The sequence below is a fragment of the Octopus bimaculoides genome, chromosome 3, assembly GCF_001194135.2.
Source record: "Octopus bimaculoides isolate UCB-OBI-ISO-001 chromosome 3, ASM119413v2, whole genome shotgun sequence".
In the NCBI taxonomy this organism is placed as follows: Eukaryota; Metazoa; Mollusca; class Cephalopoda; order Octopoda; family Octopodidae; genus Octopus; species Octopus bimaculoides.
The window spans coordinates 44,116,718-44,141,782 of NC_068983.1; the positions used below are offsets into that span (position 1 = coordinate 44,116,718).

At 37.4% G+C, this 25,065-nt stretch overlaps 1 protein-coding gene across 1 annotated transcript in view; it reads right to left on the reverse strand.

The window, feature by feature from the left end:
* LOC106876527 (putative leucine-rich repeat-containing protein DDB_G0290503) overlaps positions 1–25,065 on the reverse strand; it is a 259,001-nt gene that overhangs the window by 7,115 nt on the left and 226,821 nt on the right. The window contains exons 13-21 of the mRNA XM_052966733.1: positions 22,171–22,323; positions 10,066–14,262; positions 7,877–7,966; positions 5,029–5,154; positions 4,091–4,166; positions 2,851–2,971; positions 1,665–1,808; positions 1,191–1,317; positions 288–374 (exon numbers count right to left, since the gene is read on the reverse strand). Coding sequence (XP_052822693.1) covers positions 288–374; positions 1,191–1,317; positions 1,665–1,808; positions 2,851–2,971; positions 4,091–4,166; positions 5,029–5,154; positions 7,877–7,966; positions 10,066–14,262; positions 22,171–22,323 — 5,121 coding nt within the window. The remainder of the gene's footprint in view (positions 1–287; positions 375–1,190; positions 1,318–1,664; positions 1,809–2,850; positions 2,972–4,090; positions 4,167–5,028; positions 5,155–7,876; positions 7,967–10,065; positions 14,263–22,170; positions 22,324–25,065) is intronic.

The window sequence follows — 25,065 nt, forward strand, 5'->3', positions numbered from 1 at the left end:
TAAGAATGACATTGTAGGGTAGGTGTGAGATGTTGGAATTGGCCAGTTTGAATATGAAAGAGGCAGAATATTTTGGCTGAATACGGCCTGTTTAGAGGGTTTAAAAGGTTAAGGGTACACGTGTTTGGAGTACTCAGCCACTTAACACACTGAAATTCAATGAGTAGAGAATTTGCTTGATAGAACAACTGCATCTTCATTCGTTGAAAGTGATGGAGAATCTGTCATTATACATTATATTTACCTCGTTAATTAAATGAAAATATAGAAGTGACATTTAAGCCTACCTCTGTGATTCTCTGAAGTTTTACCTCCCCCGTTGTCACCTGAGACTTTAGTTTCTGGAGATCTGCATCTTTCATTCGGATCATTATCTAAAATGAGAAATGAAAAATAACGATTATTTGATATTTGCAAAATTTACAAAAGTCCATTGGCAAGCTGGAACTCACAGCCTTTATGTTTTATGTATGCAAGATGCATAGCAAAATAGCTTCAATATATGAACAACACCTGTTCCTAGTCGCACTCAACATGCTAGCCATGTCTGTGTCAATGATTCTCAAACCAATTTTGGAAAAAAAGTAAATAATGGCCACCTCTTTGGCATGCATCATCATTTCATATCTGCTTTCCATGCTAGCATGGATTGGACGGTTTGACAGGAGCTGGCAAGTCAGAAGACTGCAGCAAAACCTGCCCGTCTGCTTTGGCAGGTTTTCTATGGTGGGATGCCCACTTTACGGAGTGTTCTGGGTGCTTTTATGCAGTGCCAGTATGGCTACTTTTTACATGGAATAAAGTCATACTGGAATGGTTTGCATAATTTGATGGGAGCTGGTGGAGCCAGAGGACTGTGCAATGCTCTCCCATCTGCTTTGACATGGGTGCTGACTGTATGCTCTTCATAACATCAATTCATCTTAAAATATGCAATGTTGGTCCTCAGAAGAAAATATCCTCAAAAATTTCTTTTAATCATTTACATCATTTTGAATAATTATTCAAGTTTTGTAAGTGAACAGGTCGCAGTTTCAAAGCAATGAAAATATTTTGACACAAATTAAATTTAGATGTTGAAGTGAAACTAACGGTTTTTGTGTCTTCTTAAATGGCTTACAAACATCTTCCACACTGCAATTGAATAATTATTGTTGAATTATTAATGGGGGAAAAAGGTAGCCACGTACCTGAGCCTCATATAGATCTTCTTCAAGAGAAGAACTTCCAGCAGGGAGACCCTTAGGACTTCGTTTCTTCATCAATTCTTTCAGTTCAGCAATTTCTCCACCCAATAAGGATTCCAAATGTTTATTACTGAAACAGGAAACAGAAGATATTTATTATGAGATCACATGACTGGAGGTATAAGGACTTTACATACATAATCCTAATCTGAGATCACATAATATAGCTGGTACTTTGTTGTTTTGGTATTTGCATGTCACAGGCGGTCGCAGGTGACCGAGGGTTAAACATCAACCCCAGCACCTTGGGGCTACACAACAATCGATCTGGTAAAAGGTAAAGGCATTTCGCTAAGTCTCTGATGACATACATGTCCTACAAAATGGTGAAAACTGATGCTGGGCATTAAACACCAACCATCTTAGAAAGAAAATAGAAAAATAAAAGACAAACAGGAATTCTATGAAATGACTCACTCATTCAAGATTTTCTCTATCTGTTCATATTGGTCTTGCTTGGATTTGGTCAGGCGTTCATCTAACATTTTGTAATCTTCACATTTACTGACATAATGCAAATTTAATGTTTTTAGTTCTTCTTGAAGTCGACTGGCTTCAAATCTGTTGAAATAAATAAACGGATATTCCACACTTTATATAATCAGTTCAGAAAATTTCTCGTCAATAACAACAACAACAGAAATAAATAACAGCATATTTATTGTATGGCTGGGAGGCAAATTGGTTGGACTACTTAAGATTATAACATTGTCACAGACAACTAAATTTAAGTAGCGGATACTTTGACAAGGGACGTAACTCTTCTTGACTGAATGACTTATCTGTTCGACTTTGATATGAGGCAAGCAGCGAAAAACCTTATTTGTCATCTTTTATCTTTTGCTTGCTCCAGTCATTAGACTGCGGCCATGCCGAGGCACCGCCCTGTAGAATGTATAGTCCAATGAATAGACCCCAGTATTTTTTTTTAAAGCCTGGTACTTATAGAGATTATACACTTGTATAATCTGTCTTGCAGGATTATACATTTGTCACACATTGTCATGATGATTCTACCAGAGAATTACATTGACGGTACATGTCTCCGGAATGCTTATATGCTAATTCAATGAACAGGCAATGCAATTAATCGAACAATGGGAATACTGATCATCAAAGATGGAGATCCACCGCTTGAACGATAAATTACTATATGTAATTTCATAGTCTAAAGAATAATACGAGATGACTGTTGGCGAACGCACGACTTTACAGAATGCACAATATTGCCCACAAAGGAAGGGAGGTAACTCTAGGCAAATTTTTTTTTCATTCTGTTAAAAGATGTGAAATAGCAAATTGCTAGCGTTCAGTTTGTTTTAATTAATCAAATATTAAGTTTAAATGAAACAGGCTATGAGGGTCATTTCACTGAGAACTTATAATCTCACAACTAATATTCCTTCAAATTTTTTATAGTAATTTATACTGTACACTCATTTTTGTCTTTCTTCACAAAAGTATGTGTGCATCCATGCACTGATTCCATCTTGGAAATCTATGAGCACATTTTCCCCTCCTGCTCATAACTGTGAAAGACTTATCCACTGACAACAACTGACTCTAATGTTTGACTGTGAGTGAAATAACAAACAAAACATACTCGTGACGGCTGCGTATCTCATTGACGTAGTCTTCTGTATACATAGTCTTCAGAGCTTCACGGAATTGGTTCTTCTCTCTGTCAAGATCATCATCATAGGCTTTACGCATTGATTCAAGAGCTGAAATAACAAAGAATTTATTAAATACTTTTGACAACTACCATCAGACTGTAATAATGTCTCCACAAACCTGGGACTATAATTTTGCTAGCAGAACCATTAGCAAGCTCGATAAAATGCTCAGTAGCATTTCAGCCATTGTAATTACGTTCTGAGTTCAAATTCCATCAAGGTTGACTTTGGCTTTCATTTTTTCAGAGTTGATGAAATAAGTTTTAGCTGAGCACTGGAAAGGAGGGAGGTTAATCTAATCGACTTACCCCCTCCACTGAAATTGCTGGCCTTGTGCCAAAATTTGAAATCATTATTTCACTACAAAATTCACCAACAAAAACGTCTAACGTTCACTTTTCTACGCTTGCATGGGTCAGACGGAAATTTTATTGAGGTAGTTTTAGTTGGCTGATGCTAGTGCTGCCTGACTGGCACATAAAAAGCACCATTCGAGCGTGACCGATGCCTGTGCCAGTGGCATGTAGAAAGTACCTACTACACTCTCAGAGTGGCCAGTGTTAGGAAGGGCATCCAGCTGTAGAAACCAAGCCAAATCAGATTGGAGCCTGGTGCAGCCTCCTGGCTTGCCAGTCTTTAGTTAAACTGTCCAATCCATACCAGCATGGAAAGCAGATGTTAAACAACAATGTAAATTTTTCATGGCTGAATGCCCCTCCTGTCACCGACCTTCACTTGTTTCCAAATAAGGTAATATTTCTCCATGGATGAACATGTTTTTCACAGGAGACAGGAAACAAACTATACTGCTTGTATGATGGTGGCACTCATTTACAACCTGATGTGCTATCAAAACAAGCACCCCACCCACACCCATGACTTCTTTCATTTTAAAACAGGAAATTTATCTCGAAGAGCAAAGGCAGTCTTTAAGGTGAGTTGGTATCGAAAAGGTTACATATAATTTAATTATAACAGAAAATTTTGATTTATCTTAAAGCACATGAAAACGTGACATTGTATCATGAAATTTTGGATGGTATCAGGTGAATTGGAATAAAGAGTGTGAACATTAGACATTGGTCAATGGCATGATTGTCTCCCACCAACACCACTATTGCCATGTAAAGGCTTAAAATAAAAACATAACTACGTCAACAAACTGACCGGCTTTAATTTCTTTGTCTTCTTTCTCTCTGATCTGTTGTTCGTCTTCTGAAGGGTTTGCTACCGGTTGGTCTACCTAAATATCAAATGAACGAAAAAAGGATTTAACATTGCATAAGGAATAACAGAAACCTACTTGGGTACATACTCTGCATAAAAACCAAACAGTAAAGTTAATGTCATTAATGTTAATGCAATTTATGTAATTAATGTTGGTCACCAAGTTACTTAATTTTAATCAAACACCACAATGAGGAGAAATAATCATTAACTATCTCAGTGGTTCTCAAATTAGATTATATTTCAAAATGTGACAAATACTAAGTGAAATTTTAAATATGAAATCTTGCTCTACTGCACACCAGAGCTCTGAATGCAGTATGCTCATCATCATCATTATTATATATTTCATTTATTGAATTATTTTTTGTAGTATAGCCACAAAAACTATTCTGTTCCGGCCCCTTTTATCACACTTTAACCACTCAACCCATAGCACAAAGCCTTTCTCTCTCTACTGTAACCCCCATGCAGTCAAAGGAGATTTTGGTCTTGCAAGCTACATGGTAACCTCACTAGTGCTGGTACCATAAAGAAAAAGAAAAACAGCATTGAGTACACAATGTGATGTAGTTGATAGCTTTAGAAACCATGTCAAGCTGCAATGTCGATCAGTTGTCTATTTTGAGTATTTTATCTTTTTCTGTGTGTGTGTGTGTGTGTGTGTGTGTGTGTGTTGTTCATTACCACTTTAATGGGAATCTAGTAGAGATTACATGGAGGCTATTCTCATTATACCAGGAACATGGCATGATAGGATTAAATGAAACATAGCAGACTTGCTCATTGGAAAAGAGCAAGAGATATTTTAATTGAATCAGGGTTTGATGAAAAGGCATGAAAAATAAAGAGGAGTAGGAGGGGGGTGTTGTAATTACCTGGCTTGCTGGAGGAGTGGTGACATCTTCATTAGCATGTTCAAAATTACCAAGAATTGTGAAACTGACATCGGCCTCATTTATGACACCGTCTACCTTGTCTTCAGGAATCACTACTTCAGTATTCTACAAGAGACAATAATAATGTTAAGTAGATTCATAGAAATATTCATTAATTACAACAGAAAATGATAAATTTAAAAATGGCAAGGGTTGCTAAGTGATGATCAAGGTCAGATAACACACTGGAATGTTAGTAAAGGATCATTTCAACACACACACAATGTTAACACCTACTTTTCTATGTTTGCACGGGCCAGATAAAGTTTCTTGAAGTGTGTGTATGTGAAAGGTTTGAGGACATTTGCAATAAATATGTTATTTCCCTAAATTTTATAAACATAATCCCAATCTACTGCATTAAAAACCTATTTCTGCAAAATATCTCTCTTGATATATATATATATATATATATATATATATATATATACAGTTGAAATTGATAGTAAAACAAAAGATGAAAACGAGTGTATGAACAACAAGCAAGTGTATTAGTTTGACACTCGGGGGGGGGGGGGTAAAATGATAAAGTCTTTTATGTTTTGAGCCTAAGCTCTTTAACAGAAAGGAATAAGAGGAAATAAACAGAGAGAGAATAAAAAAACCATGTAGAGTCCAGCATGGCGATATATATATATATACTTTCGGTATGAATGGTTTTTATATGGCACCGAGTTTACAATCCTGTAAATAATAATAATAATGGTATTTTTATATAAGCTTAAAATCTTACGGCGATCACCATGCAATGACTAAGGAAAATAGTCTAATAAAGGGGCATATAAGCCCTTGACAGGAAAAAGGCTTTCCTATCTGCATGGGAGTCAAACCCACATCCCTTTGTTAATGCGACTAAGTGTGTTACCTTTACACCAGCAAATTAGCCTCCCCATTTCTGTCAAATTTAAGAACTATAGTAGTTTGCGTTTGTTTTTATGTAAACAAACTTTCTAGATGCATTCGGTGCGAATGGTTTTTTTGTATGGCGCCGAGTTTACAATCCTTTAAATAATAAATAATAATGGTATTTTTATATAAGCTTAAAGTTTATGGTGATCACTGTGCAATGACTAAGGGAAATAGACTAATAAAGGGGCATATAAGCCCTCGACAGAAAAAAAGAAGGCTTTCCTATCCACATGGGAGTTGATATATACATTACAAATAGTGTAAAACTTAACTGCAGAAATCAACCAATATTTATCATCATCATCATCATTGTTTAACGTCCGCTTTCCATGCTAGCATGGGTTGGACGATTTGACTGAGGACTGGTGAAACCAGATGGCTACGCCAGGCTCCAATCTGATCTGGCAGAGTTTCTACAGCTGGATGCCCTTCCTAACGCCAATCACTCAGAGAGTGTAGTGGGTGCTTTTACGTGCCACTGGTACGAAGGCCAGTCAGGCGGTACTGGAAATGGCCATGCTCAAAATGGTGTATTTTACGTGCCACCCACACAAGAGCCAGTTCAGGGGCACTGGCAACGATCTCGCTCGAAAATCCTTACACATGTCACAGGCACAAGTGCCAGAAAGGCGACGCTGGGCACAGGTGCCATCCTGATTTCGCTTTTATATCAGCTAGTATTATTATATAGAAGTCATATATATATATATATATATATATATATATAGGCTAGCCCTGTTAACAATGTCTGTCTTAACAGACTAACCTAGAGTTAAACAATAACAGGGTTTTATGATCAAAGCAATGGAGTATCAGTCCTTTTGTGTGTGTGTGTGCATGTGTGTTTAATATTCGTTTTGGTTTCTTTGAAAATCTGAATGTTTCAGCTATTGTTGAATGCTTCTCCTTCCACTAATAGGAGGGGAAAATAACATGATTCAGGTAACTTCAAACAGAGAGAACTCTGTATATCACACACGGAATACACCAATCACCTGTCGACTGAATCTTAATACCTTTCAGTGAACAGTGTTTGTGAGTTTTATAGAATGTAAACGATATGCATTAGTTTGGGTTTTCCCTGTAACCCTTAAGCATTCAGGTTACTCTGTCAAATGTAATGCTTATTTATTCGCATTGTCTTTAATTTATCATTGATCATCTCATAGCTTTGAGGTTTCAGTGATGTGATTGTTTATTTTTAGAATGACATTGTAGGGAGGGTGTGAGAGTCCAAATCTGGCTTCTCACATAAAACAATTAGAATATTTGAGCTGGATATGACCGGTTTAAAGGAAGTGGAGAAGTTGAATTGATTGAGCATCAGATTAAATGCTTTGTGACATCTCTGGTTCTCCACATTCTGAGCTCAAATCCTGCTGAGGTACTTGATCACAGCAGAAAGTAAAAAACAAGGATCAATTAAGTACTGGGATTAATTTAATTGGCTAATTATTCCCCACAAATTTCAGACTCTGTGCCTCCTGTGTGAGAAACAATTATTTTGTCCCCACCCACCACTGGTGCTAAGCTGAAGTCCTGTCAAGACCCATTTTGCTCTTCAGCAGCTTCTTCCCCCACTAGACATAAAGGTCTCAAGTCCTAGACTCCAAAGGCTGGTTACCTGGTTTCCATGGCATGTAAGTGATCAAGATCACAACATTCCTCTTCACAAGGTTATGGTAACATGAAATGAAGCATTTTGATCTGGAACACAATTTTAAGATTGTGAGTGCAACACTGACTACTAAGCCATGTGCCTTCAACATTTCAGTATTTTGGGGGTCAGTAAAATAGATAATATTGATAAACCAAGGTTCAGTTTGAATGACAATACTAGTAGAGTATTTTTACCATTTAAAAAAAAAAAACCACTTACGGAAGAACTTTGGAGATTTTCTTGGAATTGTTCAATTTTCTGAATTAATTTACTGTCGGATATTTTTGATTTGACTTCATCAACTAAAGTCTAAAAAATAAATAAAAATATTGAATATTGTTTTGAAGTTAATTTTCAGGGACAGCTTCATTACATTAAACAGCCTAAAGACACATGACCATTTTTTCAGAAAATATAAGTCTTTAAAAAATAAATATTTAAGTCTCTCGAAAATCCACATTAAAGGCTATCTTGAAAACTGTGTCATTCATAATTTTCTTGTTTATCAACGCAAATATAATTAATGAAACAAAGTCAGTTTCATACATTTTCCTAAATGTTTAACTTTCAAACAATTTGTTTCTTTATATTTCCTTAGGCAGTGAACCATTAAGCTTTGATCTCCAGTCGACCATGACGTTGAAACAATTGAGAGCCGCAGCCCTAAGGAAACATAAAAACTGCTCAGAAGTAGAATTGAAGTCATCACCCATTTATGAATACTTCATTACAAACAGCCACAAACTAGGGTCATTTAATTAAGCTCATGTTTCAATATATATACTCTATTTAACATACTCGACATCTTAAACCATATTTTATTCATCACTGAACTGAACATGTTAACACTCAATAAAAATCTCATTTGGTTCCACAATTTGAATATACACATAACTCCACGTTTTACAAGGTGCAGCAGAAAAACTTCCCATAATTTACAAGACCATTGGTGTGGCCTTTGTGAAGAGAGATAAAGGGTAATGGTGCCTTCATGTGGCTAATGTTTGACCATTCAGGTTTGGACTGGTGAACATTGTTTGCTGTTGAAATGTTTGCCATCTGTATATTTTGGGAAGTCGGAAGAGGGGAGAGGGCCAGTCAATTAATTACACTAATTGATTAGTGATGTATCAATACATTCATTTGTATATATTGTTGTGGCACTGCATCAGTTATGACGAGGGTTCCAGTTGATCCGATCAACAGAACAGCCAGCTCCTGAAATGTGTAAGTGACTGAGCACTCCACAGACACGTGAACCCTTAACGTAGTTCTCGGGGAGATTCAGCATGACACAGAGTGTGACAAGGCTGGCCCCTTCGAAATACAGGTACAACAGAAACAGGAAGAAAGAGAGAGAGAGTTGTGGTGAAAGAGTACAGCAGGGTTCGTCACCACCCCCTGCCAGAGCCTCGTGGAGATTTAGGTGTTTTCGCTCAATAAACACTCACAACGCCCGGTCTGGGAATTGTGCTGGGGCACAAATGAAATAAACGAAAAATGTACAAGAACATGAATGTGACACCAAGACCTTCAATTCTAATATTGGTAATTTGTGTATTTACCTCATGAAACACTCATGAATATGACAACCAGAGGAGGTTATTCTTTGATTTCAACATGGGCCATTATACACTACATGGTACATTTCCCTACATGCTATATAATACTTTGTCTAGTTTTTGTCTTTTTAATTCACCATGTTGATACTAAAATATTGAATAAATATATTTTCCTCTTTAATTTGTATTGTTAATTGACTTTTAATTATATTCTGAGAAAAGAGTACTATTGTGGATACAAGTAACCGAAATGGGGTTCCTTTGGAAAATCCATGGAGTAACGTTACTCAAAAAAATGGATAGCTCTGAGATTAGCAAATCTCTTCAGGTCAAGCTGCTACTTCTCTGCACTGAGGGGGTCACAATTCCAGTACTATGAACATATGATTGGAATGTAGCAGAAAAGAACTGCAAGACAGATTCTTCAAGCTGAGCCAATTGGCAAGAGACCAAGGAGGAGACCAACAACGAGATGGTTGCATCATGTCCAGAGTCTCAGTTGGTCATGCACGGGACTACAGCTGGAAAGTATGAGGACAGTTGCTTCTAATAGGACCAAATGGAGGAGGTTCCTGAGGACTCCACTCTCATCATCTTCCCAGGAAAAGAGGGATGGAGGATTGTATATTCTCTTATAGTGAATGAAGGTAGGCAATTAAGCAAAGTTCCTAATATGGATCTAGGGAAACCAGCTGGAAAGTGTAATGATGGTGGTTTATTATAGGACTCTATGGAGGACTGAGGACTCTACCCACGACTCTCCCAAGAATAGTGGGTGAAGAAAACAGATGTATGGATATACTTAAAATGTTGGGCTTTCATAAACTAAATTTAGTTAATACTTACATTAAAATAATTTTTTTGTACAGCCATGTTTCGTGATAGTTGATTAACTTGATCCCGCAACTGAGCTTCAGTCTGATGTTCACTGGCCTGAATGGCACCAACAGCCGTTGTGATGTCCATTTTAACTTGTTCAAGCTCAGCTTCTCGTTCATCCACCATGCAATCAAGGTCATCTTGCAAATGTGCAATTCTGTCTTCATAATCCGACACTAAAACATCTCTATCTTGATCTTTTTCTTTGATTAATTTACTCATTTTATTGCAGGTCGATGTAATTTCCTTTCTTATGCTATCTACATGGTTTTTATGCATATCGTTAACCGACTGGCATTCTTTTACAAAGACTACTTCCAAGTTTTCGATTTGCTTTCTGGCCCAATCACATTCATTGCAACCTTCTTGCACTCCCTGAGTTTCAAATTTTAAAGAATCAATCTCTCGTTTCAAGGCACTAATGACATTCTTTTCATCTCTGTGGTAATGTTCAATGATTTCTTCAAAGCCTTTTAACATGCCCTGCACATCTACCGAAGGCTGCTTGCTGTCCCGCAGTTGCAGGTCTTTAGCAGAGGAGATGTTTGAGCTAAGTTTCATTTGACTTAACTCTTCACTGTATTCTAGTTTTAATTTTTCCATCAAGTAACACATCTGGGCTTGAAACACTGACTCCCGAATTACTTGTTGAGAAAAATTGGCCAAGCAATTAGGAAAATAATTTTCAGTAGACGAAACATAATCAAGAAGTTTTTTAATTTCTTGCACTTTCTGTTCATTCCCTGTTGTATTTGATTGATTAAGTAACTCACGCACTGTCTGCTCCTTTAATTTGGCGTTGGTCTTTAGGACACCGCCTAATTTTTTCATTAAAGTTTCCCATCGACGTTCATCATCAGATATACTAAGTTCCACACTTCGTTCTTCATGACTTTCGGAACTGGAACCAAATTTATTTTCATACAATTCTGAAATATAAGTAAGCTGCCCTCGTATTGTTGCATTTAGTACTAAGACATCAGCAAGCTCCACCAAGTGAGCCTTAATATTATCAACATAGTCTTTGTCAGAGGCTTCTCCTTGATGGTTTCCCTGTAATAAGCTTTGCATTGTTTTCATGAATGATTCTTGTTCATTTAAGAGAGATTGGTGAATGATTTGGCATTTCCTAGATGTTGGTAAACTGAGGTCGAGCATTTCTTCGTACTGTTTGATATGACCTTGTAAAAGTCTGTGGACTTGACTAACTTCCAGGATCATATTTTGTTGACCTGGAGACTGCTTCAAGATCTCCTGTATTTGATGGAGTTTTTTATCTTTATATTTACATACAAGGTCTTGACATAGTTTCTTCTCATCTTTTAATTTGACAAAAGCACTTTTCGATTCTTCGACAAAAAAATCAAAAGACTTGTTGCTCATTTCTTGTGTAATTTGGTCCTTCAGATTTATAAGAGCGAAAGTCATCTCACCTTGTAATAAAACTTGTGCAGTGAAATGACCTGAAAACTTCTCAAGTTGATCTCCGAGATACTGGAACTGATGTTCCATGTACTCACAAGACAGACTCCGCGAAATTGCTTCAATAGCCAGGGATGGAATTTCAGAAAGATCCTTGATTTTTTCTGCATGTTCAGCTACTGTGCCCTGAGATCTCATGCTAGACATAAGATGACCTTCAACAATAATTTTCTGTGCCAACATTTCGACATAATTACAAAGAACTTGAGCATCATTATCCAAAGAACAGTCATCCAGGTCTTTTATGACTTTCTCCTTTAACTGAAGAAATAGTTGATTCACTTCATTTATTTCTTTCCAAAGTGGATCTGGACAACGGTTACTGAGGTAATTGTTCTGAAGTAGATGGGATAATTCACCAAGAATGACAATTTGTAAAGCCAGTTTTTCAGCATAAATAATTATTTTTTGACTTGTGTCTTCACTGTTACTTTCAATGGTTTCCCATTTTTCTTTAAGTTGTTTCTCAATAGTAACTTTCTTTGAGTAGAGGGAACCCAAAATGTGCCATTCCTCTTTGGTTAAATTCTGCACATGTTGGATGTAACGAATCATGTAGCAGAGTTTGTCTTTGATTCTTGGAGTTAATTTATTTGTCTGTTGTTTTGTAGCAGCAGACTCGATTGCCCTCACTTCCTCATTTACATCAGCTAATTTCTTCATAACTTGACTCATACAATTATGAAAGGCCAACTTAACCTCATCAAGAGTTCGTTTTTCAGGAAGTTCCGGTATCTCTTGTTTATCCTTTGTTAATTGTTCACTGAGGTGCAGCGTGGTTTCCTCACAGAGCTGTAAGCGTTGAAAAAGAGAACCTTTCTTTGAAGGCTGCCAATTCGGACTATTCTTGCCATATTTTGGAGGCAAACTATGAAGTTTATTTGTGGAAGGAATATGGTTGTTCATGTCTTGTATTGAAGACATATTAGGATCTGAAAATTCATAATCTTCAGAATCAGAATTGAAACTATCAGAGAGTTCTTGAGATGATTCACTCTGGTCTGAATCGTCAGAAGAATCGCTTTCTTCAAACTCATTCATTGATCGCAAAAGTTGTCTGCTTAGGACTCTAGAATGCAAATGTTGCGATTTCATCATATCTCCAACAAAAAGGATACGCTTTTCTAAGTCCTCTAGTTTGCTTTCTATGTCCTTTGAAGACTCACTCACTGGATGTGAGTCCGTCTCCATGTGTTTCACAGTTGAACCGAGTTTACTCGTGAGATCTTCAATTTTCCCTGACAGTATCTTTAATTTCAAGCTATAGTCATCTTCTAGTTGTTTCACTCTCTCTCGAAGTGTCTGCTCTTCTACTTTTAAAAGGTTGAACTCGCTATATGCATCGTCAAGTTCTTTGAGTAAGTTCTTGTTTTCTTGCTTGGCCTGGTTGAGTTGTTGTTTAATGTCATCGATATTACACGAGTCTTTTGCTGCCGTGCCGGAAACGTCAGAGCTGGTCAAGGGAGGTAAATCTTCTATGACAGATTGTGCCGTACATAAACAACTTTCAAGTTCAGATGCTGACGAAATAGCTGAAGCTAGTACATGGCTGTAGTCTTTCTTTTGGGTGTCCATAATTTGTTGCAAGATAGAATTAACCATACTTACAAGACTCTGACCACTTGTTAAACTTGTTGATATTTCGGACAATTTCTGTTTGTAAATGCTGTCTTTCTCTTTCAGGGCTTCCAACACAAGTTTGTCGACATTCATGCGATGATTTTGGAGCTGGTTATTCAAATGTTGCATCATGCCTTCCAAATTTTGGTTGCGGTCATACAATTGAGACTTCTGTGAACATTCTTTTTCAAGCTTGACCAATAGCATTTTGCCCTCGCGCTGTTGGTCATCCACTTGTTTTTTAAGAACAACTTTCTCCTTCTCGTCCGTGTCCATCTTCTTTTGTAAATCCATTAATGTTTTCTCGATAGATTGTAACTGTTGCTTTAAATACATGTTATCCTTAAGGGCTGTATCCAAATGGGGTTTCAGAGCTGACCCTTTTGTAATTTCATTCTGCATCTCATCAGTTAATTCTTCGATTTTATTGTGACTTTCTATTAGTTTTTCCTCCAGTTGGTTGATTATATCATTTTTCTCAGTAAGTATAGCAGATATATCACTAGATAATGACTGACTCATTGACATCTCTCTCATGTCTCTCTTTTCCTGCTGATATTCATGTTTCATTTCTTTCAAATGATCTTCCAGTTTACGGCAATGAAGATCCTTCTCTTTCACAGTTTTACGCAAACATTCCAGCTCCCTGTTGCTATTGTCAAGCTTCTCTTTAGCTTGCCGATATTCATTTTCAACAGCTTTTAATTTAATTACTTCTCTTTCGCTATCTCTGAGTTTTTGCATATTCAACTTCACCTCTGTCTCCAGTCGTTTACATTCTTTCTCTTTGGCTTGCAATACCTCCCGACCTTTTTCAAGCTTCTGAGAAGTTTCTCGAAGTTGAGCCTCAACATTTTTCATTCTTTTTGTCCATTCAGAAGAAATCTTAGTGCAATGTTCTTTCTCTTGTTTTAGTTCTTTTAGAGCCTCTGACAACGCCTTTTCTGTGCCAGTAAGTTTCGATACAGACATATCTAATTTTGACTTGAGAGATTCAATTTCAGCCTTGTGCTGTTGTATATCATCTCGTGCTTCTTTCAGTTGCCGCCTCAAGGTCTGAACCTGAAGAAAAGACATTCCCTTATTAGTAAATATTAATGTCAACAATGAAATAGAGTTCTTAAAATAACATTTAAAATATTTTAATACATAATCATGCATTTTAACAAATTTTAGCAATTTTTAACAATCTAAATATCTTGAATAATTCTAATGAACTTTAATAATTGTAAACCTTTTGTTACCATACTTTTGTTGATATATTCTTCCTTTATTTCAATTAATCTTGAAAATAATAAAGAATTTAGTAAAATAATTGTCATCATTAAGGTCGTTTAGGAACAAATTAACCCAAAAGGTTTTGAGATTACTTTAAAACAGGAAGTTTTTATCATAGAACTGGGGATAATCTTGGGGTAGGATGGCATCATAAAAATTAAGAAAATTTGTAAAAAATTAATAAAACCAATCAAGTTGTAATTAGTATTTAAATTAATGAAATTACTAGAAATGAGATGAGACAAAACTGTGTTAAGCTGCTATGCAGATATTTAATGAAGTGAGTAAATATCCAAAATGTTAGAAGCAGTAAATGAGAAAGGGAAGTTGAGATTTAGACGATGAATTTAGCAAGATTAGTAAAGTTTTAGACAAAAATTACTTCAAAAAATCCTGAAGCAAACAGCTAAACATTTGAAAATGATCTATCAGTTAGGCTATATGTTGAAGGACTATACACTTGAAAGACCTGATGCTGTAGTTTTTGATTGTGAGAAAATCACTTCACAGACATGTAAAAATCTCATAACTTTCAAATGGTTCCTGGATGAATATCCCCAAATTCCAGATTAACTACCTATAGCTGGATATATTTCTGTAAATAATAACTCTTTACTTGAATGAATTATGGTGCCCCCAAAAATGAATGAAATATGAAAGATCATTAAATGTCTTTTCCAGGTGGGGTTATTGAGTACTAATAGCACTACCTGGGTCAATTCCAGGTGAAACTTATCTAAGTATATCAAAATGAAAGAAATATTGTCACAGCAGTGACTCATGGGAATGTTAAATACATTCTTTCTTGAGGCTCATCAACAACATGTGACCGTTTTTATAGCCTGGCAAACATTCAGCAATACCAGCGTTTGTGTTTCCTATATGCTAGTTTCAAATTTTGGCACAAGGCCAGTAATTTCGAGGATAAGTTGATTACAGTGATCTCAGTACTCAACTGGTACTTATTTTATCGACCCTGGAAAATTGAAAAGTAAAGTCAACCATGGTGAAATTTGAACTTAGAACGTGAATGATTGAAATGCCACTAAGCATTTTGCCAGGCCTGCTAACAATTGTGCCAGCTCACCATGCCTCAAAATATTCATTCCAAATTTTGTTACAAGGCTAACAAATTCAAGGGAGAAGAAGAGTCGATTGCACTGGCCCCAGAGCTCAAGTGGTACTGATTTTATCAACCCTGAGTGGATGAAAGGCCAAGTTGGCCTTGGCAGAATTTGAACTCAGAATGTAAAGACAGATGAAATGCTGCTAAACATTTTCCCTGGGGTACTAACAATTCTGCCAGCTCGCTGCTTACTGGATGTGCTTCCTATATATATCGAGGCATGGGTTTTGCTCAAGCATGAAATCTCCTAAGAAAACTGAAATACATCTTACATTCCCACAAGTGACTGTTGCAACAATGTTCACCTCATTCTGATATAAGGCAGGTTTTTATCTAACAACATCTATGAAGAGACTTGCTCTCAGACAATAACCATAGCATCATACCTTTTTAACAGTGAACATACATTTAGCATGATATGCAGATGCCTATTTTAATTTAATGCAGTTTTGTACACCTTTCATGTTTTGAATTACATTAGGAAACAAAATATACAATCATTTAACTTTGTGACATTTTAGAAAATTATCATCATTAGTAAAAATTGTTTTTTTCCCTTCTTCTATAGCCACTGTTATACACCAAATAGTGTATGAGCTTGTGAAAATGTGTGAGCGCATGCATGCAGTGTGTATACATAGATGAAAAAGGCAAATGTGATTTTGAGTGATAATAATAATAATAATAAAATAATATCGATGTGGATATTACCTCGGAAAGCATGATGAAGATTTCAGAGGAACGTTCCAAGAGCTGAATGTTATAAACCCAGAAAAAATGTCAAGTGTTGTGCAATATATGAGGTGACAACATCAGTGATAGGCAACGGAATAAGTAAATCTTATGCCACCGTGTGTATGTGTGTGTGTGTGCATCACTTGTAAGCACAACCTTACACAAATAACATGTAGGGTACCTACTGTCACTTGTCACCTTGTGGTGGGTACCCCATACTTCCTGCACCCACCTGCTTCTCTTAAGTGTCTTCACCTGGGAATCAGGGACACAGCAGGTAGGGAGGAAATGAGAAGACTACTGCAGTCACCGTGTGTGGGTGGGGTAATAAATAGTTAGAGGGAGGGGAGGAGAATGTTGTTCAGCTTTAAAGAAGGCCAACTCCACACTTGGTTGAGGTTATTTTTTTCATTGATAAAATAAATTCACCACTACCACCAGCAGCCAGCTAGCTGCTGGTGGTGGTGGTGGTGCTGGAGTGAGAGAAGTAAGGAGAGAGAGAGAGAGAGAGAGAGAGAGAGAGAGAGAGAGAGAATGGGTGGGTGGGAAAAGGAGAAAGCAGGAAGGAAAACAACCCTCAACCTGTTATTAATAGGACAAGTGAATGTCACCAACTGACCAATCAACTCTCCCCTAAGCCCTGACCCACCTCCTGATGTTCATAAAACAGACAGTCTGGCAGCAGGTAATGGATGTGGACCAACAGAACTAGTCCATCCACAGGAGAGAGAGAGAGAGAGAGAGAGAGAGAGAGAGAGAGAGAGAGAATGGGTGGGTGGGAAAAGGAGAAAGCAGGAAGGAAAACAACCCTCAACCTGTTATTAATAGGACAAGTGAATGTCACCAACTGACCAATCAACTCTCCCCTAAGCCCTGACCCACCTCCTGATGTTCATAAAACAGACAGTCTGGCAGCAGGTAATGGATGTGGACCAACAGAACTAGTCCATCCACAGGAGAGAGAGAGAGAGCAGGGTGAAGAGCAAGAGGATGAAATGCTGGTGGTGACAGTGGTGGTGAAAATTGTAAAGAAGTAATGTAGATCAGAAGTCAGTGTGGGAAAAGACAAAGTTGACAGTAGTGGTAGAGGTAAGAGGGAGAGAATTGACACTTGAGATAAGTGGGAGTCAGAAGTGCCCCTGGTAGGGGTTGGGGGAGAAGGTAGAGCAGGATGAAGTGCCTGTGTGCATGTGAGTGTGTCATTCTGTGTACATCAGAATTTGTGTGTGTGTGTGTGTGTGTACATCTTTGTGATAAGACCAGCATTAAGTGTGCGTGTGTGTGTGTGTGTAATTAATTTAAACGTCCCTATTCCATTATGATATATATGTGTGTGTGTGTGTGTGTGTGTGTTTTCTGATTTATATATTATAGTGAGAAGTGGTGTAAGAGGTGAGAAGTGGGTGTAGGAAGTATTATGACAGTTGGTCAGATATGGAAGACAATCTGTTTATAACCAACAGAAGCAACAAATAAACTGTAATTAATAATTTCTTTTATTAGCCACAGAGACATAAATGAAGGGGATATCACAAAGACAGACAACAATTTGTGTAGGGATTCACATAAATGATGGGGAGAGAGAAATTGAAAAAACAGTAAAATGCTATAAAAGTATGCAGAGTATGAATGATGCAGCCCTCGAGATTAAAGGAGAAACTCCAACTAGAGCCAATCAAGGAACTCCACAGATCCAAGATTACTCTGGTCATCAAAAATACGAGCCCTCTCTCCTGCTCGCCAATCTACAGGTGCATACTTGGAGTCGGGCCATTCACTCTAATCATTTTTGCTACTAGGCACAAGATAAGTGATTTTGAGGGAAGGGGTTAGTTGATTACACAGACCTTGGTATAAGACCGGGCCTTTATCTTGTGGATCCAGAAAGAATGAAAGGCAAAAGCTGACTTCGAGAAGATTTGAACTTGGAACTTGAGAATTTGAAAGAAATGCCATGAAGCATTTGATTTGGCACCTGAATGATTTTGAAAACTCAAAAGAATAAGGATTTCAAATTTTGGAACAAAGTGAGCAATTTCTGGGGGAGAGAGTAAGTCAGTTACATCGACCCTGAAAGGACGAAATGCCAAGTCGACCTTAGCGCAATTTGAACTCAGAACTTAAAGACAGACAAAACGCTGCTAAGCATTTTGTTGCATGGGCTAACGGTTCTGCCAGTTTGCTACCTTTATTAATAATAAAATATTGGTTTCGAATTTTGGCACAAGACCAGCAATTGTGGGGGAGGGTGTAAGTTGTTTATATTGACCCCAATGCTTAACTGGGATCAATGTAATCAACTAGCCCTTCTCCATAAACTTTCAGGTTCTCTGCCTATAATAGAATTATTATTTTCACCCCTACCCTCATATCCTCCTAAATATCAGTCTTAGTCTGTTTTTTTTTTTATTAACAAACAAATTGAAAAACTAACATTTTTTTAAAGCCACCTCCTCCAATACTACCCCCACTTCGGTTGAAGGGTCTGGTCCTGCAAGTTATTTGGTGACCTTGCAGGTGTTGGTGCTACATAAAAAGCATCCAGTACACTCTGTAGTATTTGGCGTTAGGAAGGGCATCCAACTATTAAAACCATACTGGAGAAGACATTGAAACTGAAAGCAGTTTACTGACTCATCAAATCTTGTCAAACTATCCAACCCATGCCAACATGGAAAATTGGATGTTAAATGAGGATATTTTCTTAAACCAGCTGGATGCCCTCACAGGTTTCCAAGCAAGAGCTGACGGCCAGACGTGTTCTCACAGAATACTGGAAATGAGTGACACTTCTTGTTTGCCAGTGGTTATCATTTGCAACTATTATGTGATGCCATAACAAGAAGACACAAGCATGCTCAGACACACACACACACACACACAATAGGCTTTCTTCAATTTCCACCTATCCAATTCATTCTCAAGGGATTTGTCAGCCTGGGGCTATAGTAGAAGGCATTTGCCCAAGGTGCTGTGCAGTGGGACTGAACCTGAAACCATGTGGTTAAGAAGCAATCTTCTTAACTACACAACAGCTTCTACACATTGTAGATTTGAGTAAACCAAGCAAAATGTTAAATCAAATGCTGTTGGCAAAGCAGCTGCAACTAAATGCATCACTGAAAAACTCAAGGCAATGCTCTCAAGAAGGATAAAATGCAACAAAGATGCCAAGTTAGGTTGTTGTAAAAGAAAAAAAAATAGCTTGCAATAAGCACCAAAACATTTTATAAATTAGGCAGAGAAAAAAAAAAAGGCAAAGCTTAAAATTGGGGAAAAGAAAGGCAAAGAGATAGTAATGGAATTCATTACCTCTACAATGGAATAAGATATAGGGGATAAAAAAAAGAGAGGTAGTGCTCAGCAGGAATTGAATACTGAGACTAGGTGAACCCTTTTGCAATCAAATTGCCAGACAGTTCCCTTGGTTTATGATACAAACTTCTCCCACTCTTTGATGGCGTTGTGTTTATCAGAAATTATAAGAGACAAGAAAAACTGCCCAATATTATTTAGTTCTTTATACTCTGAATTAAAAACTACTGTCGTAAATTTTCCTTTCCAGCCCTTAAAGACCAACTGCATAAGTACCAGTAATATACGGTGGTTTATCCAAATGACCATACCCTTTCCTCCCCATTCGCATACATAGCCCAAGTTTTTCTAGAGTAGCCATTGTAGCAATTAGTTGTGTCCCTTCACCGAGGAGACGGTAGAGTTTAGTTATGTCCCTTTATAATGAGTGTTTAAAATTCTGCCAGGGTCAGTTATTTTTACCTTCCGTTGTACTAGAGTTAATAAGCAAGTACCAGCAAAATATTAGGAATCAATGCAATCATATCCTCCTACTAAATTTGTAGCCTTGTGCCTACGTCAGAAACAATCATTACAAGTTCGTAGTACCAGCACCAGCTTATGAAAGCAGTGGTTCTCGATGATGAAATAACTTTGGGTGTGAAGATGCATCCGACCGATGCTGACACGGAAAACAGACGTAAAGTGATGATTATTATTAGTAGGGAGATGGACTAACAGAATTGTGTTAGCGTGGTCTATTTCTTCCAGATCTTTATGTTCTGAGTTCAAAACCCACTGAGGCTGACTTAACCTTTCACTCTTTTATGGGTTAATGCAATAAATACCAGTTGAACACTGGATCGCTGTAGTCAACTATCTCCCACCCCCAAAATTACAGGCCTTGTGCCTATAATAGAAAGGATTATCATCATCAGTAATTAATTGATATTACAACAACCAATATAAATTTCGTTTGTTTTCTCCAGCTACACTTGGCATCATATAAAGGGAGAAAGAGTAAAAGAGGGATGCAGAGAGTTAACATAAGAGGGGCAGGATGAGTGGGGATAGAAAACAGAATCACAGAGACAGAAAAGGAGGAGGAGGAGAAAGAATGATATTAGTTATGGGAAGAAGCATTTTAGGGTAACATTCCCCCCCCCCCCCAAAAAAAAATTAGTTTTCATTTCATCATTTTGTATAATGAGCACGAAAAAATTTTGGCTAAAATTTAATTATAATTATTGTACATATGCCATATTTCCTGATATTACCCCATGGTGGTAAAAGCCTACTTCTCAAGTTGGCCAACATAAGATGCATAAGCTCTAATTATTCAATAATAATAATAATAATAATAATAATAATTTTGGAACAAGGTCAGCAATTCCAGGGGGGGGGGGATATGTCGATTACATCGACCCTAGGGCTCATCATCATCATCGTTTAACGTCCGCTTTCCATGCTGGCATGGGTTGGACGGTTTGACTGAAGACTGGCAAAGTTTCTACAGCTGGATGCCCTTCGTAACACGAACCACTCAGAGTGTAGTGGGTGCTTTTTACATGCCACCAGCACGGGGGCCATTCAGGCGGCACTAGTGACCTTGAAAAGATGAAAGGCAAAGTCAACCATGGTGGAATTTGAACTCAGATAGTAAAGACAGATGAAATACTTCTAAGCATTTTGTCTGGCAGGCTAACACTTTGGCCAGCTCAAGACTTAATGATATTGATTTCAAATTTTGGCACAAGGCCAGCAAGTTTGAGGAAGGGAATGCGTTGATTACATCAACTTCAGTACTTATTTTATCAACCCCGAAAGGGATGAAAGGCAAAGTCAACCGTGGTGGAATTTGAACTCACAATGTAAAGACAGATGAAATGCTGCTAAGTATTTTGCCTGGCATGCTAAGAATTCTGCCAGCTTGCCACCTTAATAACAACAACAACAATAATAATAACAATAAAGACTTATTTTCTAAAATTGTAGGGAGAGTTGGAGAAAGAATGACAAAAATTCAAAAAAAAACTAGGACTGAAAAGATACAATAACATAGGACAAAACGATCAAGTGACTGTGATTTATCAAGATTGATGAAGTGTTGGATGTGTTTAGGGGTAGGGAGAGGTTAGGGATAAACTAAACTACAGATCAATATTGAAGAAATCAATCACAAATATCACTGTTTATCCAGATATCACATGGAGGTGTGAGTGTGTCTGTTCTATAAAAGCTGTATATGCAGGTATGCACATGTGTGCATACATGATGATGGTGATTGCTGTATTGCAATCATGTGACTTATGTGCAGATTCCATTGCATTGAGCATGATTCAGTCAACAATTTATACATGTGTATGTGTGTGTGAGAGAGAAAGTATGTGTGTGTACATACATGTCTGTATGCATGCATGTGTATGGATGTGTATGTGCATGCATCTGTATGCATTTACATGTGCTCTCATACGAGTTATGCATGTGTATATATATATCTACATGCATGCATAGATGCGTGAACTGACACGTCGTACCTGTGGAGCTGAAAGGTTAGTGTCAGGGGTGGCGTTACTGATGTCCTTCTCGCTGTACACTGTCCGTAGTTGACTCATTAAATCAATGTTGTTCTGGTGCATTTGGACCAGTTCCTCAGCAGTGTGTTCAAGTCTCTTCTGTAAAGTCTCCACCTGAAGTACAAGCAGCACACTAACTATCACAACCCAATCCAACACAATTCGACCCAGCCAAGCCCAGGGCCACTCCTAGTCACAGACACTAATCAACAGTCTCGTTTCCCCTCTCGTTCAAAAATTCCCAAAGTTTTATGACAAACTTATTTAGAACTTAATTTTCTGGTTTTCCTTCATTTTATGAAATAGTTATACAAATGTTTAAATACTTTAACACTGTTCAGTTCAGTGTTGACACAAGTTTAATCGACATTTACAAACACAGAACAGTGTGAGTGTGAGTATGAGTGTGAGTGTGTGTGTGTGTGTGTGTGTGTGTGTGTGTGTGTGTGTGTGTGTGTGTGTGTGTGTGTGTGTGTGTGTGTGTGTGTGTGTGTGTGTGTGTGAGTGAGTGTGAGTGCGTGTGTGTGTGTGTGTTTTGGTTAAAATGCTTCAGTATTGAGAGGTTCTCTTAACAAAAAACAAACAAAATGCAAGGGCCATGTATCTCTTTTGCACCAAGAAACCTTTTCTAGCCCCTTTATTCATACTTTAACCTAGTATAAAATTACTGTAGTCTGTGAAAAAATGTCTGGCAAAAGGGTTAAACTGGAAGGGTTACAGTATGCAAGACTCCCCAAATATACATACCCCCTCTATTACAGTCCCTCAATCAAAAAGATTTTCATCTTGTAAGCTATATGGTGACTTCCTACTGTTGGCATCACAAACAAAAGCAGACAGTCCACCCTGTAAAGTGGTTGGCATTAGGAAAGGGATCCTTACCAATTCAAATTAAGCCAGATTAGAGTCAGAGCACCACACAGTCACTGGACAAATCAAATCCTGTCAAACTATTCCATTCCAAGGCAGAACAGCTTATAGACATTAACTCTTTTGTTACCATATTTGTGGAAATTCACTGCCTTTGTTTCAATTAATTTTGAAAATGAAGAATTTAGTAAAATAACTGTCATTATGAAGCTGATGTTTGGAAATGTAAGTTAACATAGAATTTTGATGGAAGATTTTCATTTAGATCATTTTAAAACCAGAACCTTGTATCAGAGAATAAAGAAATAAATCTGCTATATTTGTAAAATTAGGGAGAAAAAAATGTTTTTAAAATTTGAAGGGGAAATAATTTCATAATAAAACTACTATTGTACAGTAATCCCTCGACTATCACAGATGTTACATTCCAAAATCCCTCCGCAATCGGTGAAAATGCATGAAGTACAAACGGTATTGTACTGTATATTTTTTTAAATAAATGCAAAACAACGCCATGGAGAATCGATGTAAGCTTAAATAATGAACTGCGATAGGTGAATGTGATATGGCAAGGGATTACTGTATTTATAAGCATGGCTGTGTGGTTTAGAAGCTTTCTTTGCAACCACATGGTTTTGGGTTCAGTCCCACTGCACAGCAGCTTGGGCAAGTGTCTACTACAACTCTGGACTGCCTGAAGCCTCGTGAGTGAATTTTGGTAGAGAGAAACAGTGTGGAGGCCAATCGCGTGTGTGTAAAACTGGCACTCCTTTACTTATGATGAGCGCACCAGTTGATCCACTCAATAGAACCTGCTGGTGAAATTAACATCAAAGTGGCTGAGTACTCCACAGACACGTGTGCCTTTAACGTAGTTCTCAAGGAGATTCAAGCAGGACATAGAATGTGACAAGGCGGGCAATTTTGAATTACAGGTACAACTCTTATTTGTCAGCTGAGTGGAGTGGAGCAACGTGAAATAAAAAAGCTTGCTCGAGGCCACAACATGCCATCAACTATTGAACTCACAACCATATGATCTTGAGCGGAATACCCTAACCACATAATCATGTACCTTCACTGTTTGTGTGTGTGTGTGTGTGTGAGTGTGTGAGTGAGTGTAATGTCCAAAGCATACCAACATGGGCTGGATGACAACAATGACAATGTGTGTGTGTGTTTGTGTGTGTGTGTGTGTGTTTATGTACATGCGTTTCCCACCACTGCTAGACAACTGGTGTTGGTTTATTTATGTTTCTGTAACTCAGATCCCATAGTTTATAAATAGTTTATTTATGTTCCTGTAACTTAGTAGTTCAGATCCCATAAAAAAATGTGTCCCAAACATGACTGCAGTCCAATGATTGAAACAAGTTAAAAGACAGTGCAAAGAAAGAAAAAAATAGTGAAATAAAACCAAGATGTTTGAATTAATGAGAGTAATAAACATCTCCAAATGAAAGTCAGAGTTTGCAGCAGCATGATTGGCTGGTTTCAGGAAGATCGGAATAGAAGTGGTTGTAATAAGAGAAATAACATATAAGAAGTCACAAGGCACTTGAATGGAGACGGCAATTTCATTGCGTCAATAAGAAAAAAAAGAATATATAAGAGACCTATTTACAAAATATAATGGAGGTGAATGGAAATTAAAAAAAAAAAAATCAATGACTCATGAGTAAAGACACGGATGATTTTTACTGAGTAACACATACAGAAGACATACGACATAGTATGTCATAAGTGTCTGTATATTGTCTTTATTATCATTTTGGTTATAAAATAAACAGATTAATCAACAGAGTACAGTGTCTGCAAGTTGATGAGTACCTCATATTCCCCGCCATTTTCTTGTTGCTATATAAATTTAGGGTAAAACCCCCCCTTTCACCTGCACCCACTTATTGCACTTGGGACAACACTAGTGTAACAATAATTGGGTACCCTCCTAGCAGTATATTGGATAGATATTATCCCTTAGTGGGT